Source organism: Ursus maritimus, unplaced genomic scaffold (assembly GCF_017311325.1).
Source record: "Ursus maritimus isolate PB19 unplaced genomic scaffold, ASM1731132v1 scaffold_4, whole genome shotgun sequence".
In the NCBI taxonomy this organism is placed as follows: Eukaryota; Metazoa; Chordata; class Mammalia; order Carnivora; family Ursidae; genus Ursus; species Ursus maritimus.
In genome coordinates this window covers 11,234,196-11,253,245 of record NW_024426552.1, presented here as the reverse complement: position 1 = coordinate 11,253,245, position 19,050 = coordinate 11,234,196, and the positions used below count along the sequence as shown (strand labels likewise).

The window sequence follows — 19,050 nt, the reverse complement described above, 5'->3', positions numbered from 1 at the left end:
TAGTTAGTCATCTTATTTAAGTGCAAGTGGCTCTGAATCTCTGAAGGTCCCTGTAGCCAACCTTTGGTCAGGACTCCTGGGTTAAAAGAGCTAAAGGGTATTTGGTTTTCTTTTGGCTTCCCTTCCGGTGCTGCAAGAAGATACGTGGCGGGGGCGGGGGGGTGGGGACACGACAGAGCGTCAAATAACCAGAGGCATCCCATTTCCTCTTTTCCCCTCAAACCCGGGGGCTCAGTGATTCTTCATCTAACATTTAATATGTCTTCTCTTGTTCCATTCTGCAACAAGACTTTCAACGCTAGAGTCACTGCTGATTTATTTCCTTGAGGTTGCGGCCTCGCTTACCCAGGGGGTTTTACTGCTGCTTAAGTCAGCTGCCCCTGCCTCCAAGGGAACCTGGGATTTCTGAGTCACCATTCTGCCAGTCAGTCCTGAACTCCTTCCCCGGGGCTTCTCCACTGCCTTTCCTCCCCCCTCCTTTTCATCACATCAACATCCTCAGTAAATTATTTTCAAGAGGCGAATCACCAGGGAATACCAGAACATGAGAGAAGTTAAAAGTACGTTGTGTCCTAACCAGGTTTGCTTAGCTTTGCTCAAACATCTGACCTTTGCTAGTATTTCTAGTTCCACCTCTCAGCTCAACCCAAGATAATTTTTTTTTTTTACACTTCTTTTGTGGCTGCTTGAGAAGAAAATCATTGGTTACTAGGATCATTATTTTCTAGTTAATAGTAAAAATTCTCTGACCATGCATTTCCTAGCCCTTTTTCATATTATACCTTCATGTATTGTATTTTATCTGGTCACAACAATAACCCTAAAAGCCATAGAAATTAGGAGCTCTGTTAACACAAATGAGAGAACCGAGATTCCAAGAAGGTGAACGGTTTGCTTAAGACCATATTCCTTAAAAGGGAGGTCCAGCCTGGCCAGACATAATAGTTTTTCAAAGGCTCTTGGTTTCCTTACTACCTTCTCTCTTCCCACCTTCATTCTCATCAAACCATGTGGGTGGCATGGAGCGTGACTGTTCCACGGTTTCTGGTCTCCGTGGGTGCTGAGGCACGTGTTAACACAGGGAATTTAGGCTAGCTGGGGGTTGAGCAACTATTTTGTTCAACTTTCCTCTGTGAAGGAGAGGAAAAGGGGATGTTGTGAGTGATAGTATGACTTGCCTAAGGGCAGTCAGCTGTATTCCAGGAAATTCTGTGAGTGTGCCTGTATCTTTTTCCTTCAGTGTGTTTACACACAGAATAATTCCTTTTTGACTATGAATCCAGCTGTTTCAGGGAGAGTTTGTCTTTTGTTTAATTTTTTTTTATTTTTGCCAGATCCCATGGTTTTATTAGATTAAAACATTATTATTATTATTATTATTATTATTATTTACTTTTTTAGAGTGGGGAGGGGCAAAGGGAGAGCTAAAGAGAGAATCTTTTTTTTTTCTCCTAAGATTTTATTTTACTTTATTTATTTGACAGAGAGAGAGACAGCCAGCGAGAGAGGGAACACAAGTAGGGGGAGTGGGAGAGGAAGAAGCAGGCTTCTCACTGAGCAGGGAGCCTGATGCGGGGCTCGATCCCAGGACTCTGGGATCACGCCCTGAGCCGAAGGAAGACGCTTAACGACTGAGCCACCGAGGTGCCCCTAAAGAGAGAATCTTAAGTAGGCCCCATGCCCCATGCGGAGTCTGACACAGGCCTCAGTCTTACAACCCTGAGATCATAACCTGAGTTGAAATCTAAAGTCTAACTCCTAACCAACTGAGCCTCCCAGGCGCTGCAGATTAAACCATTATTTTTAAACCCCAACTGTGTGTCCTCATTGCTGGGAATGCATTGGTAAGTCAAGACATCATGGCTCCTGCAACTATGAAGCTTCTTGTTAAGTTGGGGAAAGTAAGCAAGTAGATGAACAGTTTCAAGGCAAGATAAGTACAATGAATTCTGTAAAATGGTAATATGATAAAGACACTGATGGGAGAAAGTTATCGGGGCAGAATTCTCTTTGGAGAGATGACTTTGAGCTGACTTAGAGATGAGAGCCATGTGAAGACCTTAAGGGAGGAACATTCTGGGCTAATGAAACAGCAATTAACAAAGGTCCTAAGGCAAAAATGAAGTTGATTTGGGCAAGAAACAAAAATGAGAGCACCGGTAGCTGAGGTATTGGTAGGCCTTACAAATGAGGAGGTAGGGCAAGAACCAGATGATTTAGAGCCTAATAAAATAACTGTGGAGTTCGAATTGTTTTCTAAGTTCAGTGGAAAGCTACAGAGAGCTTATTGGTAGGGGTTTACATGGTTTACAGACATTTAGAAAGCATAATCTTTGTTATCTGAAGACTGGATTGCAGGGGGACCAAAGAAGAATCAGGGGAAACAGTAAGGAGGTTTTTGCTATGGGCAAGAGGTAATGGAGATTTAGATCTGGGTGGTAATAATCAATGTGGAGGATGGGCTAGGATTAGATTCATCATATCCTGTATTTTGTAGGAAAAGTAAATCAGGCTTTGGTCTTGTTAAGTGTGAGGGGTTTAGTGGATTTCCAAGGAGGCATATGAATCCATGGGTCTGGATTTCAGAGGAGGGATCCTTTAGCTCTGGGAGAATTTGAATATAGGATGTGTAGCAAGAGCAGGCAGAAGACTTGGGACCAAGCCTTGCCACGCTGTGACATTTAAAGGTGTAATAAAAGGGAGGAAGCAAGAGAAAGGTTGGTGTCCTAGCAGCTAAGAAAACTTTTTTCAAGGAGGGAGCATTCTATTGTTTGAGTTGCTTGGGAGAGATTGAGGAAGAATAGGACAGAAAAGTGATTGAATTTGATAAGATGACCTTGAAAAGCAGTTTCCTTGGAATGGCAGAGACAAAAGCCTGTTTGGAGGCTTGGAAGAGGAAGGAGTTTTACTGTGAGGGGGAGAAAAAGCTGGAGGAGCAAGTCAGCTGAAGACTGGTGTGTTTAGGATGGGAAGTGCCCCTGCATTTTTAGAGAAGAGGGAGAACCCAATGGTTGAAGAGAGGTGGGAAAATTTCAGGAGTTAAGACTTAGCATAGTCAAGAGAGGTGGTATCCAAAACAGCCTCCAGTAGATGCATTTCTTTAGAAATATTTAGAAAATATTCATTGAGGACAGGTAGTCAGTTGGTAAGAGGATGATGATCTTCGTAGCAGCTATTTAAAAGCTGGCCCAACAAGGCTTCCACTTGTGACAGATCCCCACACTGAGGAGAAATGACTGGGAGTGGAATCAAAATTGAGCAGGGCAGCGACACAGACACAAAAGGAGGAGAAGGTCCAGACCAGCGTGGGGGTGGAGAACAGAGGCTGGAAATCCCAGGAAGCAAGGCTCACATAAAAATGAGCGACAGACAGTATCAGGCATGGTCAAATCCCACACAAAGTTTTTATTAGAAAAAGGAGAATAAAGAGCTAAATAATGCCCCTGTGATTAATGACGGCACCCCAGTGATCTACGATTTCAAAACAAGCTAAAAAATACTAAGAAAATGACACAAGTCATGAAGGACCAACACGATCAGAATTTTAAAGCCTCAGAAATAAGGCGACAGAACTCAGGAAAGGAGAAAAAAAGAAAAAGTCAATTCAGAAATGGAGACCAAGCTACAAGAGATGCTATCAGAAGAGAAACAGAAGGTGAAAAGAGGAAGATGTCAAGAATAAAAACAAAATTAACAAGAGATAATAAGGATTTGAGAAAAAGTGACCAATATTAAAGGGAAAGGAAATTGAATATAAGGTAGTTGGAGTCCCTAAAGAAGGAAACCAAAGCAAGGGAAGAGAACAAAGGGTAAAGACTAGTTGAAGACAACTTCCTGGAAATAAAGGATTTGAAACTGTACTTGAAAGAGGATATCATGTGCTCGAGAATATCGGTCTGGAGAAACCAGAACTAAGATAAATTCTAGTAAAACAAAAAAAATTGGGGGTATGTAGAAAAAGGAAGCACATGACTTACAAGGGGAAGAAAATTAGAATATCTTCAGACTTTGCTACAGTAGTGGTGTATCTCAGAAGAAAATGGAGTGACATATTTAGGATTATCAAGGAAAGACTAAGCCCAGAATTTTGTGTCCAGAAGAACCACACCACCCAATTTTCCAATTTTCTGGACACCAACTTATTATCTTATAATTAAACTCAGCTCTGATGGTAACTACTAGAATGAGCGTCAGATTCTGAGGGTGGAAGGGCCCAGTCCCACTGCACTGCCCTCGCTTCACACTTGTGTCACCAGTACTTGGTCCCCAGGGTATCCATACTTCTGTCCGACTTGACTACAAAGTCTGAGGCTCCCCCACACCCTGCTTCCCCTTTCTGTAATTTGCTAGAACAGCTCACAAAACTCAGGGAAACATTCACTTAGGTTTATCAGTTCGTTATAAAGGATGTGACGAAGGATACATACAGATGCGCAGGCACATGAAGGAGTGTATGAGGGAGAGGCCCCTAAAGGTCCTGAGTTCAAGAGCTTCTGTCCCCATGGAGTTGGCGTGTGCCACCCTCCCATCACGTGGATGTGTTTTCCAGCCTGGAAGCTCGCCAAACCCTATAGTGTAGGAATTTTCATGGAGGCTTCATTACATAGGTGTGCTTGATTACATCTTTCCTTGGCCATTGATTAGCTCAATCTCCAGCCCCTCTACCCTCCCCTGAGGTCTCTGTGGAGGTGGGGAGGGGGGGATGGGATCGATAGTTGCACCCCACGAACAATGCCGTGGTCATTCCCTTGACCACCTCCTGTCCTGCATCTGTTTAGGGGCCCCCAGCCACCAAGGCACCTTATCTGAATACAGAAAGACACTCTACCACTCCAGAGATTCTAGAGGTCTTAGAAGCTCCTATGTCAGGAACCAGGGGCAAAGACCAAATGTTGTAACAGAAGATGTTCCTGACAGTCAGGAAATCACAAGGGTTTTAGGAGCTCTGCCAGGAACCAGGAACCAGGGACAAAGACCAGATACGTATTTCTTATTAGGTCACAATATCACAGGTTCAGACAAAGAAACAAAAAAGGAAGGAAATATTTATTTAATTCTATCTTTTCTTCCCTCTGGTTAGAATACTTCTGTATAGAGAAACTTGCCCATCAAATGTTTGGTGACTCTAAGGTTCAGTATGTAAAGGAAAGGCAGGGTGGATGTTTGATTTCTCTTCCTCCTTTATTTATACTAGTTTTCAGAATAAATTTATTACCTGTGATGGCCAGTTAGGATTTTTGTTTGTTTGTTTTGAAATATCAATATGAATTCATAAATTTAATTCCCTTTAGTGGCTTTCATTCCATTACAGTTATTCTTACTGATCCTCAACCTTGGCCCGTAGGTCTCTCTTCGAGTTGGGTCTTGTGCCCCTATGATCTGATCCTTGACATAATTTTTAGTATTCTCCAAAATGATTAATCTGAATGTATATACATATTTTTTTCTGAATTTATATTTTAAATGGAACTATATGACAACTGGGAAGTGATTTGCTTCTTTAAACACTCTTGGATTCATTATCATTGAAAGTGGACAAGTGATTCCATGTGAATTTTGTTGGGATTTTTCCTTCCTAGGTATAGGAGGTATCGCCAGCATGCCACCACTTACAGCCGTTGCTCCAGTGCCAATGGGATCCATTCCAGTTGTGGGAATGTCTCCACCTCTAGTATCTTCTGTTCCTACAGCAGCAGTGCCTCCCCTGGCTAACGGGGCTCCCCCTGTCATACAACCTCTGTCTGCATTTGCTCATCCTGGTACGTGACCTGCTGAATCGACAGACTGAATTTTTACAACGTGTGTTTTACTCTTCCTTCTTGCTAAATCTTCTGTCTTCACTTTCTGATTATATTTGAGTGGCATTTTGTTCCAGAGGAAAGTATCTTCCTTTTTCAAATTTAACATCTCCTTTTTTCCGACATATTAAGTGGGCCGTGCTAGGCCAGGGAGAAGTAAAGGAGAATGAAATGATGGAGCTCTGGTACCATCATGGGCAAAGGTGAACTCAGCAGCTAAAACCAAGAGCGTAATTTCCTTTCTAGGGCTTGACAAGAGCAAGTCAAGTTTGAGCAGTATTTGAACATTTCCTATTTCCCATGTGTCAGTTACTACTTTTCTTCAGCTGCTATGAATTGCTGATAAACAAGCCATTCCCTTAGAAGTAGGATTATGTTGGGGAGAAAAAGGAAAGTTGCGTGTTCCTTTTTGTTTGTTTGTTTGTTTGTTTGTTTGTTTATTTATTTATTTATTTATATTTTTGAGGCATAGTGAATCAGGCGGAACAGGAAAGGAAATTTATTAAATGGTTAGATACATTAAGGATGGAGTATTACCTGCTTGCTTCATTGAAGGGAAGGATCAAAAATTTCCTGGTGTAGTTAATTTTATTTTGAGACTTAACTTGAAACCTTTTCCCTTTAGTGAAAAGCATAAACTGTAGGGGCGCCTGGGTGGCACAATGGTTAAGCGTCTGCCTTCGGCTCAGGGCATGATCCCGGCGTTATGGGATCGAGCCCCACATCAGGCTCCTCCAATATGAGCCTGCTTCTTCCTCTCCCACTCCCCCTGCTTGTGTTCCCTCTCTCACTGGCTGTCTCTATCTCTGTCAAATAAATAAATAAAAGCTTTAGAAAAAAAAAAAAGCATAAACTGTAAATATGGTCTACAAATCTTAGTAAATTCTTATCCAATGGGGGAAGTATTTTTTTTAAAGATTTTATTTATTTGAGAGAGAGCAGGGGAAGGAGCAGAGGGAGGGGCACAAGCAGACTCCGTGCTGAGCGTGGAGCCTGATTTGGGGCTCCATCCCACGACCCTGACATCAGGACCTGAGCCCAAATGGAGTCAGATGCCTAACTGACTGAGCCACCCAGGTTCCCCCCGGGGAAGTTTTTTTTTTTTTTTTCCTATAAGTACTTTGGATGTGTCTGCATAATTCAGTAGTGAGAATGGCCTCGGTTTTAGCCATGGGTAATGATTATATTTGAATCATTATTTCTCTGCCCAGCTATGTGCATTTATTATATCTATCAGGATCTTAAGTTATAGCCAAAGAATCTAAATGTGCCACAATTTTTTTTTTTTAAGATTTTCTTGTCCCATGTAGTTCACCTTTCATTTGTGACCATGTCCACAGATGTGATGACAGCTGAGAAAGTTGTTGCAGTTGCTTTTCCAGTAGTATCTGTGAATCCTCGTGCTCTGCCTTGTTTTCTTTTGTGGCTGATGGCAAATGTTGCAAGACAGTAGGCAGGAATGAGGGGGCTGGGGCTAAGACTCAGAGTTTTTTCCTGGCACGCTGCTATCCAGCCCGAATGAGAATCAGGCGTAATGGCTGACCCTCCCTAGCATCCCATGTTGTGTGGCCAGGACTGCAAGGCTCTGACTTCCATGCTCTTCCATCTGGAACTAATACTTCCGCTCCTTCAGCACAGTTAAGGAAATGCCATATCCTATGTATTTCAGCTGTTGTTTCTTTAACTGTCGGGATAGATCCATAAAATGTGATAATGAAACATTTAACAAAGAGTTAAATCCATGGATTGTACATATTTCTATGCAGGAAGGTGATTTTCAGCAGGAATGAGAAAATCTGGAAAATTTTTTGGCAAGGGCCAGGGAGCGAAGAGGGAATAACTCTTTTTGAGTCCTGGGTGATAAGGGAAGAATGATTTCTGCCTCAGGTTTGGTGACTATGTTTTCTCATTTTCGTTAGTAGGGAAATGTTTCTTTTCTTTGTAGAATTAAAATTATTCAACATTTATTTTTACAGCAGCCACGTTGCCAAAGAGCTCTTCCTTTAGTAGATCTGGTCCCGGGTCCCAGTTAAACACTAAATTACAGAAGGCACAGTCATTCGATGTGGCTAGGTAAGTGTGCTTGAGTTAAAGCCATTATCTGATTAACTCCTAAAACTGAAAATGAATTAGCTACTTCTTTGTTATCTTCTATTTTGTAGGATGCCAATAATTAGTTTTGGGTAATGTTACCAGGTTTTATCACTTACATGTTACAGAGATGATAAATAAAGAAAATGACATTTTCTCAAAAAGCTTTGGGTGTTGTTTTTTAAATGGGGAAAACAAATAGGTACCAGTTTTAGTAATGTTTAAAAATATTGAAATCAGGGCGCCTGGGTAGCGCAGTCGTTAAAGCGTCTGCCTTCGGCTCAGGGCGTGATCCTGGCGTTCCGGGATCGAGTCCCACATCGGGCTCCTCTGCTGGGAGCCTGCTTCTTCCTCTCCCACTCTCTCTGCTTGTGTTCCCTCTCTCGCTGGCTGTGTCTCTGTCACATAAATAAATAAAATCTTAAAAAAAAAAAAATATTGAAATCAAACTCCAGGTAGGAGGGGAAAATGAACTCTTGTATTAATCATTTAAAAGTTTATATATAAAATTTTTTAGATGAAGATTAGAGCCACAATTTGCCTTATTTTTTATTCTTTCTCAGATAACCTCATGGAATCTGAATTGTTACTGAAACCTTATTTAAAACCACCTTTTAGGAAATGAATTATTCAGATTAGTGGACAGTCATTACTAATCAAATATATGGCCCAGTTTTGGCAAAGCTGATATGACCTTACTGCTTATGTTTTGACCAATCTTGGTGTCATATTTTCTTATTTTTATTTTTTACCTCTGATTTCCCCCTTCCTTACTGCTGCACTAGGATGAAAAGTTGTCTCTTTGTAAGCCATCTCAAAACTTTTGCAGTTAAAAGGGGATGTTAATGAAGATGGTTCCATCTTTTCTTGTTTCGTTCCTCATTAGAATTCTTCCCTAAGTGAATCGAGTCATTTTCCCACTTTCAAGAAAAGAGTGTGTTGAATATAATTGAACAATTTATAACCCTTTATAAAATAATGTAAAGGAAATCGGAAACTGAAGAACACCATGCCAGATGCTGATTTATGCACATTAGCTCTTGGAATACTCACCATCTTCCCTAGAAGATGACTGATTCTTCTCTCTGTGTTGTAGATAAGGAGGAAGCTCAGAGACATTAGTAATTTGCCCAAAATAGCCTAACTCAGAAGTGACAGAGCCAGGAGTTGAACTGAGTTCTTTCTGATTTTAAGGCATGAGTTCCTAACCAGGAAGTGTGCTCTAGAAACTTGAGTTAATGGTATACAGATACTTGTGTTCCACTCAATTAAGGTTTTGCTCCTAAGATTCAGGAACATGAATGAGCATCTATTCGCCAAACACCTCATTAATCCCACTCAGCCCCCAGAACCACAGCAGATACTGTCTCAGAATTGTGAATGAGGGAGAAAACCCCGAGAGGTTAGAATCCTCACGGTTTACATTTTAGAGCTGAGATGTAAACTAACACTGAATTCCTTATTTCTCAGTCTTTCTCTTTTACCCTGCTGAAGTTTTGAGTTTTCTGTGCTTCTCCACAAGAGATTTTCCGATCTGCCTTAAAATTGATTTGTGACATAAGAATGAATAAATAATCAGTATTAGCAAACATTATTGCGATTAAGACAGCTGGTTTGGGGGGTTGTTTTGGTACGCGTCTTTTTAATAATTTAAATTTCCAGCAAATTTTTAGAATGTGTCATCTAATTTTTGGTTACCTGTTAATGAGGTTTTTAGTGCATTTAAATTTTCAGGAAAGTCTCAGCAGAAAACTTTGACTTGATAAGTATAATCTGAAGCAGCTTCTGTGTGTAACACCCTATATTCCTGGGGTGCGAGAGAAAGATAATTAGCTTTTGACAAGTAGGCAAGAGTTGGAATCAGCAAAATATTAGTTAGTTTAAAATGAGAGGGTTGCAGAGTTACTCACAGCAGAATCGACCCTGGTAAGTGTTTTTTACTAAGAAATTTATAATAATTTGAAAAGGTGAATTTAATTAGATACTTTCCAAGTCTTTGGGAGCTGTTTCCTATACTTTACGAAGTGTGTATTGTGAGTATAAGTGCATAGATAACATATATAAATAATGACTAAGAGGTTTAATTTATAATTAAAATTTTGCTTTTACACATGAAATATTTTTATTGAAATCAAAGGAAATGGCAAATGGGACATTAGTTGTAATCTGTCCTGAAGTGGAATGCCGATTTTACTGAGAGCTTAGCCCTTGTGTTTTAAATTGCCCTGTTTAGACACCAGGCTCTAAGAAGCCATAGGTACCAGTGTGATAGTTGTGTGGAACTACCCTGAGACCTGGTCACTAAGGAGGCGTAGACCCCACTGACTGCTGGTATCGGTTTCCTTGAGTCAGAGTTGCTACACATTGGCAGGGAAAGGTCAGCATGGGATTACACGCAAGAAAGCAAAGCTCCTTCCATTATCGTTCCCCTGATTTGCCATGGCCCTGGACGTGTTCTGTTCTCTCTCCATTTGTGGGAACTGAAACTTGACAGAATGAAATGATTTCCCTTCATTAAGGAGTTAATGTATTTTGCTAAATAGAAAGTTATAAATATTAAAGAATGAATACCTTTAAAGGCAGTTATCTGTTTGTATCAGCATTGCTTTTTAAGCTGAAAGAGAACTGTTCTAGAAGTTTGGAAAAGCCTGGGCGTTAGTCTTTCACTTCAGGGACAAGGAGATTTTTCCATATTTTGTAGAACCTTTAAATTATGAATCGTATCTATCACTTGGAGCAGTCACTTGGTCTGCTGTGTTTACCCTTGATTCTGGAAAAATAACCAGCATGTCTGTTTTGAGAGAAATGAGTCTAACCTTAAAATACGGAAATACTCGTTACAGAAAATCCAGAAGTACTGATTAGAAAGTGAATAAAATGTTAAAGCTGTCTACTAGGGAAGTTCTTAGTTTACTGTTGTTAAAGGATTTAAATGTGTTCCTCATTGTTCATCCTTTTTCCCCACAGTGTCCCTCCGGTGGCAGAGTGGGCTGTCCCTCAGTCATCCAGACTGAAATACAGACAGTTATTCAATAGTCATGACAAAACTATGAGTGGACACTTAACAGGTATTTACAAATGAGAATTAATTTCATGAAATACGATTTTGATTCCAAATGCAGATTGCTTCCAGATGTTGGACCACAGATAGTCTCCAAATGCCTTGCTTTTTTTCCAAACAGGGTTTTCGTTGTGTTTCTTATCTTGAGTTCTCATCTCCTGATAAGCCACAGTTAGTTTCTTCCCTGGTGCCTCAGGCTTTGACCTTCTTGGTAAATGGAACTTCTGAACAGTGGACGCCACTAGTATGCAAATCAGAGCCTAGCAAAGAAACACTGCTGTAAACCCAAACCGGTTCAGGTTCTGAAGTCCAGCTTTGTACATGAACTTGGAACTGTCGGCTCAAAGAGCCCGTGTTTAAGGCAGTTTGCGGGGTGAAGGTAATTGGTTGGAGAGTTTTGAACCTGCCTCTGCCACTTTAACTAGCTGGAGGTCACTTTACCTAGTTAGATCTTATTTCTTGTGCAAGAGGTCAGAGTTAAGTTATATGAACTCCAGGGATTTAAAAAAAAAAAAAAAAAAGATTCTGTTACCTGTATCAGTAGAAAGAATTTTAGAATACTATTCAGAAGCGTTTCTAATGAGGGTTAAACGCTCAAAATTGATGAGAGAATTAGAAAGAAAAGTATAATTTTAATAAGGAGAATAGAGACCTCTGATTTGAACATTGAGAAGGGAAAAAATGTGACTGCCCTTTAACAAGTACAGAGGAAGGAGGAGTGAGTTTTCCAGAAGTGGAGAAAGATGCTTTAAATTTCTGACTCTTACTGTCTTTTTTTTTGTGCTTTCACTTACAATTGCAGTATTTTACTTTCAAAAGAAAAGTTCATCTGTTAAAAAATATCAGAGTTGGGTGAGATTTGGAAGGGTCTGATCTAATCTTGAGCCTTATCCCTAATAAGGGATCTTAGCAGTCTTCTCGAATAAGTATATATTTATGTCTGAGGGGGCAAATTGTACTTAAACACAAATTTTCAAATGCCACGCCACACTCTGTGCTAAAACATAGCTGTCATTTTTATCCATACCATGGGAAACCAGTCCAGCTTATACAGGCACCGAAGGAATATTCAGGAGTATAGGTTTAAGTATAATTCAGCATGGTCTGTTTCACGCCAAAGCTCCATCAGACCCAGAACTACACTGTCAGTAAATCTGAAAACAATTCTTCCAAGCATTGTTGGTGTTTGCTGTGAATTAATTAAAATAGTATTCAGATGTGATATTGATGTAGCAGTCCTCTTTCTTGGTAGGATCTGTGTTTTATAAGTGAAGTACAGTGTCTTTTTCCCAAAGATAATGATGCAAGCACTTAAATATTTACAACTTTTAATATGTGAGGTAGACAGTAAAATTTGAAATATAGTTGAAAAAGCAGATTTTGCTCATGTTTCTCTGTGTACTTACTGTCAGAGCTTGTGATACGAGCTTGTCCACTGTGGGAAGTGAAGCCAACCTAGCAGTGGCACATTTTGCCCCCCTGATTACCTGGATTCATTTAGCTGATACACCTGTTTAGGTGGGTACCCCCTCGTTCCTTCACAACTTGATGTGTATGCTATTACACGCTCTTAGACAGTTGTAAAAACATAGAGCCCATTCTTTAATCAAGATTATGTAAGTAGCTGTAGAATTCTGGCAGTCTTATCACTGCTAGCCTTCTCCTCAAAGAGGCATTTTATTAATCTCGCATTCTGAAACAATGAATATGCTCTTTGGTTAGTCATATATTAATGACAAAAGCTAAAGTGTTAGGCATTGTTTGAGATAAAGCATTTACTTCACGTAATTATTTCTGTCTTTCCCGTGTGTGCTTCCCTATGAAAACATGGATGCCCATAGTAGGGCTTATGAACTTGGGATTTCTGTTTATCCCCATGTTTCCATAAAAGCCAATACCCCAAAACTGATACCTCTTTATGGATGTAGGCTTCTGTACTCAAGAGTTCAATTTTATGCTGTTCTGTTATGCTAAGAGGCCATCTTAGGTGTTGGTGATCTATTTTGATGTTTCACAACCTTGTCTTAGGATGTACAGAGTCAAGTATTAGAATTGCAAATGACAGTTGTGGTCTTCTAATGTGGTAGTTAACAAACTTCTTCTATAAAGAACAAAACCATAAACATATTAGGCTTACATTTTGTCTGTCACAGCTACTCAACTGCGCCATGCTAGTACAAAAGCAGCTCAAATGATGGGCATGGTGGTGTTTCAAGAAAACTTTATTTACAAAACAGATGCGGGAGCAGGTATGGCCTGTGGCCGTGGCTTACCGGTCACTGTTCCACATCATTTCCCTCACTTAGAGAGGAAGGAACTTACTCTTAGAGAGTGAAAGTACTTTTGTTAATGTCAGAAGCCATAGGGAGTAGGAAGAGTCCGGACTGGAATCCAAATCTCCTGCTGCCCATCCAGGTCCAGGACTAGTTTTTTTGGTTATTATTACACTTTTTATTGGTCGTAGGTGAAATACTAACCTCCTTTTATGTAGTTCTGAAGTGGAGAGAATTGTGAGGAGTATCAGTTAAAGCATTCACTAAAGTTTTGCTAATTCTGCTTTAATGTTCCGACATGCTACGTACAATATTAGAGACTGAACAAAATGATCAGTGGACTTTCCTCATTCCAGTATACCACAGAACTTGGAGAGCTTCCACAGTACTTTAAAAAAGATTGCTTCTTAGAGACTCCCAATACACACACACACACACACACACACACACTCATTCCTCAGGAATGTGTATATGATGTTTGCCAAAACCTAGAAGGTTCATTGTTCATAATAGCCCCAAACTGAAACCTGTCCGAATGCCCATCAACAGAATGGATACATAGATTGTTACATAGTCACAAAATGATATACCACACAGCAGTTAGGGTTAATGTCCTACAACTACATGCAGTATGTGGAACAAAATAAGCCATACTTAACAAGGGCACACTGTGCTGTTAGAAGTTGGGGTGCACTTGGTCAGGGGGATGATTAGAAGGGAGCTGGAGCTCGGGAACCTGGGTGGCTCCGCTGGTTTAGCTGCTTCTGACTCTCAAATCAAAGTTTGAATATTGTGTATAATATTAACTACCATTAATGTAGCATTTTTTATGTGCTAGCCCTATGTTAAACTCCATGTTATACTTCCTTATCTGATGGAGCACAGACTTGTAAATTTGAAAAGGACATCTGAAAGGAGAAAACGGTCCAACTAATGAGGAAACTGCCTTCCCGAGTCTCGTGGCAAGTTCTTGGGCACTTCCTGTGCTGACACATTGGGGGGTGATTCTCAGATACTGCTTGCTATGCAAAAACACATCCACTTTTGTGTCTTTTGATGAGGTGCCATTTGAAAAATCAAATAGCTAAAAGCAAAAATTTATACATGACAATCTTCCCAACAAAACTGTTACAACTCTTCATTCCTTGGTCCATCGGTCATCCTGGGACCACACCTTGAGGGTCAGTGATGGATAGAAGACATATTTGTCTCTCTCCCTAACACTGGTTTATTTCAACACTCAAAATTTCCCACTATAAACTTTATCTGTTAGCCAAGCCCAGTTTCATGCCAGAGGTGAAGATATTTACAAGTACTTTAAGAAACGAGAGGTGATTTGGAGAGCAGAGTTGAAATTCCAGGCATTCTTTATTGCTAACATAAGAAATGATTGTGATAAAAGCCATTTGTGCAGCCTTGAGCAAGACCCCCCCCCCGCCCCCGCCTTTTTTTTTTTTAAGTCTGTAATGAAACGGTTACAAGAGTTGTCCTCTCTTAAGGTCCTTTCTCCTCTAAGATTCTCTGACTCTTCTCTGATCGTGGTCCTGGTGGAGGCAGCAGGCGGCGGCAGAAGATGCTGAGTTCAGAGACAATAAGTTTGAGCTTTGTAAATAGAAGCCTGATACAAATAGAGATGATAATCTGGAGAAAAGGGCAGGTTACGTTTTGAAATGTTCATCTTTTACATACTCTTTTTTCATGAAACATCCATTTAACAAGAATTTATTGAGTATGTGCCAGATGCTGTGGTGTGCTTTGTTTTTTTTCCCTTTTCATTGGGGCTTAATTTCCTTTTGAAAAAGCCCCTTGGGTAGTAGCAAATATTGTTTAAAGCACTGTGATTGCATGAGATTGCATAGTGCTCTATGTGCACAACACTGGTCTTCCTGGACAGTGAAGATTTGCTGATTCATCTTTATATTCTCTCCCCCCCGCCCCTTTCTGTTTAGGTCCCCAAGCAAGAACTATTCTTATGCAATCAAGTTTGCCACAGGCTCAGCTGGCTTCGATATGGTAAGGAATGAAAAGTTCCTTGGTTTGTATAAAGTGGCTTAAATTGGTATGGCTTCTTGGGTCTTCAGATTAATACAGTATTTAAAGGTGGGGATGTGTAGGAATTGTGCTTAATTTTCCAATGATCTGTGATGATTACCTCTCTTATTCTTTCCCCTTTTTGATTTTGAAACATACAAAAGCAGAGAGATTAATGAATTCTCTAGAACTCATAACACAGTTTAAAGTAAGTCTCAACTTGTGACTAGTCCTGGTTCTCCCCTCCTCCTTCCTGATTATTTTAAGCCAGATCTCAGTGATTATATCATTTCCATCTGCAAATATTTTAGCTTGTATTTCCAAAAGAGATAGGGATTTTTTTTCAAGAGGACTGTAATACCAGTAGTCCACCAAAAAAAAATTTTTTTTTTTAAGATTTTATTTATTCGACAGAGATAGAGACAGCCAGCGAGAGAGGGAACACAAGCAGGGGGAGTGGGAGAGGAAGAAGCAGGCTCATAGCGGAGGAGCCTGATGTGGGGCTCGATCCCATAACGCCGGGATCACGCCCTGAGCCGAAGGCAGACGCTTAACCGCTGTGCCACCCAGGCGCCCCCCACCAAAAATTTTTAATAGTAATTCTTATCATTAAGTTAATCAGATAGTGATCAGATTCGTTAGATTGGCTCATAATTTTTTGTAGTTGATTTGTTCAGATCAGATGAAAATAAATCTACATTTTGCATCAGTTGGTTGACACATCTTTTAAGTGTTCTATATACTCCCCCTTGTTCCCTACTGCCCCCCCTCCCCAAAAAGAAAAACCCAGATTGTTTATCCTGTAGTTTCTTCTAGTCTGTCTTTTGGTGGTTGCATCCTTGTGTTAATTTATTCCTGTGTTTCCTGTAGATCAGTAATTGGATCTTGAGCAAGGTTTGTCCACTCAACACTACTGACCCTTTGGGCCCGATAACTTTTGTTGTGGGGGCTGTTCTGTGTATTGCAGGTTGTTTAGTAGTGTCTTTGGCCTCCACCTACTAGATGCCAGCAACGTGACCCCACCCCCGTTGTGACAGTCAGAGATGTCTCCATGTATTGACAAATGGCCCTTGGGGTACAAAGTCATCCCACTCATGAGAACCACTCATCAGATTCAAGTTTGATTTTTTTGGCAAGGCTGTATCAGAGATATTACAGTGTACTTTCATCAGAAGGCACATAAACATCTCTATTTTGCATTTTTATTTATTTATTTATTTATTTATTTATTTATTTATTTATTTTATTTATTTTTTTTTTTAAAGATTTTATTTATTCGACAGAGATAGAGACAGCCAGCGAGAGAGGGAACACAAGTAGGGGGAGTGGGAGAGGAAGAAGCAGGCTCATAGCGGAGGAGCCTGATGGGGGGCTCGATCCCAGATCGCCGGGATCACGCCCTGAGCCCAAGGCAGACGCTTAACCGCTGTGCCACCCAGGAGCCCCAAGCATTTTTTTTTTTTTTAAAGAGTGAAGGAGGAAGGGAGGGTGAGGGAGGGACAGAGGGACAGAGGGAGAGATGGAATCTTAAAAGGCTCCAGATTCAGCACACACCCCAACGTGGGGCTCGATTTCACAACCCTGAGATCATGACCTGAGCCAATATCAAAAGTCGGACACTTAACTGACTGAGCTACTACCCAGGTGCCCCTATTTTTTAAGAATTTTTAATAGCTTTTGATTACTTTAATTGCATGATTTGAGGTTCATGATTTTGCCAAAGGGCCCGTTGATATGGTTGCTTCATAAGTGGTCACACTCTGGTGCTAGTCCCTTCACCCATCCTGGTCCCTTCTGCTTTGTATTAAAGGGTCTTCCTTTGAAATAGAATAATAATAACTAATCAGGTAATAAACATAATAGAGCAGTTAATATGACACATCCAGATGTCTTTAAGTCTGGGTATGTACCAGTATCCTAGGGCCCTCTGAAATGTAAACTTGAGATCTAACATTTATGGAGGTTGATTGGTAGTTTTTTGGTGTTCTCATGACACTAGAGTATATTGAAATGCTTAAGTATCTCATTTATAACCTGCCCTCTTTGAAAAAAATACTTGAGTCTTCTCCTACTAGAATGTTATTATATTCCCTTTCTATACAGTAAAAAGATATTTTAATTAAATGTTTACAACCACTATTTAGACAAGTATAGAGGGGAAAAGAATTCCACCTGCCTTCTAATTGAATTTGCCGGGGAGTAGCTGTAATGGGGGATGGGAAGGAGGAGAGGGTGAGGCAGAACAGGCATCTGGGAAATGCAAAGCTTGAGGGACAGAAAAGAGATCATTGGTTGCCAGGGGTTGTGGGCAAGGCAAGAGGGTGACTAAGAAATGCAGGGCAATTTTGCGTGGTGATGGAACTGTTCTAAATATTGTGATACACAACGGAATTCAATTACACAACTGAATCCATCAAAACTTGCAGAACTGTACTCTAGAAAGGGCAGATGTCATTGCATAGACATTATACTGTTAGTAAAAACTGGTTTATGCCACCGAAGGAAATTTCAGATTTAAGAGGAATTTCTTGATTTATGCTGTCAGCAAAGCCAGTTTCCCAGTGTAGCTGTCCTGTTGGCATTCTGGTGAACAGCTTTGTTATCTTGCATTCTCTTGGTGTCCAGAAGTGATTAAGTAAAATCCCATTCTTAGACTTGCTCGAAAAATCTGTTTACTCCCATTAGCTACTAGGGCAAGTTGATGATGAGGAATGGTAGCCACTGAATCTTGAGACTAAGGAGCAGCAAACATCTTAAGTCTGGCTAAAGTCCAGAAAGATCCACCCTGTAGGTCTACATCAGCAGTTGGCCAGCTAACCTAAATGAGTAGAACTTGGCCTGCACCTGTTTTTGCAAATGAGGTTTTACGCCCGTTTATTTATGTATCTATGGCTGCTTTCCTGCCAAAAGGGCAGAATTCAGTGCAATAGAGATCATGTCTTGTTAAGCTTGAATGTTTACTATCTGACCCGATAGTTTGCCGAGCGCAGTGTTTAAAGACACATAGAATGTGAGTATGATATGTTCTAAATGGGCTGGCAAGGCTTGAGAAGACTATAATTATAACCATAGTTAACATTTGCTGAATGGTGAACACCATCCCAACAACTTGGATTGTCTCATTTTATCTTTGCAGCAGTACTATGAAATAGGTACTATTTTTATAAACCGAGGCACAGAGAGACTCAACTGGCCTAGAGTCAGAATAAGGAAACAGAACATTTCAATCACTTGTGAATAGTAACACACATGCATTTTCATGAAACTAGAATGAAACTAGAATATGGTTAACTTTTTTGTTGAATAGGAATCTTTCTGACATTGATCAAGATGGAAAACTCACAGCAGAAGAATTTATCTTGGCTATGCACCTAATTGATGTCGCTATGTCCGGCCAACCCCTGCCACCTGTCCTGCCTCCAGAGTACATTCCACCTTCCTTTAGGTAAGGAACGTTTGGCTCTTATAAGAAGTTGTGTATTTGGTATGTGAATTTCAAACTGGGCTTTGTTGGCTGTGTATCTGTGAGTCATTTTTATTCCTGGCCAGTAAATGAAATATCCATGAATTCAAGAAAACCTACTGATCTAGGTCCTGTGTGAATCTGGAGCCTGTTCTGTTCTTTAAGGTAGTAATAGTCTATTAGTAAAACATCAAAAGGTTGTCGATATTTGTACCACTCTATCTCATCAAAGTTCCGCAAAAACACAGTTTCAGTGGAGTTGTCAAGAGAATAGACCAAGGTCCAGTTGGGGGGAATGTACATGACCGCTATCCTCTACATTGACACAGCACA

At 40.4% G+C, this 19,050-nt stretch overlaps 1 protein-coding gene across 9 annotated transcripts in view; it reads left to right on the top strand.

Annotated features, from left to right (window-relative positions):
• Positions 1-19,050, top strand: part of ITSN1 (intersectin 1) — a 205,336-nt gene that overhangs the window by 79,493 nt on the left and 106,793 nt on the right. For all 9 annotated transcript variants that reach the window (XM_040621007.1, XM_040621006.1, XM_040621004.1 and 6 more), the window contains 5 exons: positions 5,580-5,759; positions 7,775-7,871; positions 10,857-10,957; positions 15,173-15,236; positions 18,562-18,699. In XM_040621007.1, coding sequence (XP_040476941.1) covers positions 5,580-5,759; positions 7,775-7,871; positions 10,857-10,957; positions 15,173-15,236; positions 18,562-18,699 — 580 coding nt within the window. The remainder of the gene's footprint in view (positions 1-5,579; positions 5,760-7,774; positions 7,872-10,856; positions 10,958-15,172; positions 15,237-18,561; positions 18,700-19,050) is intronic.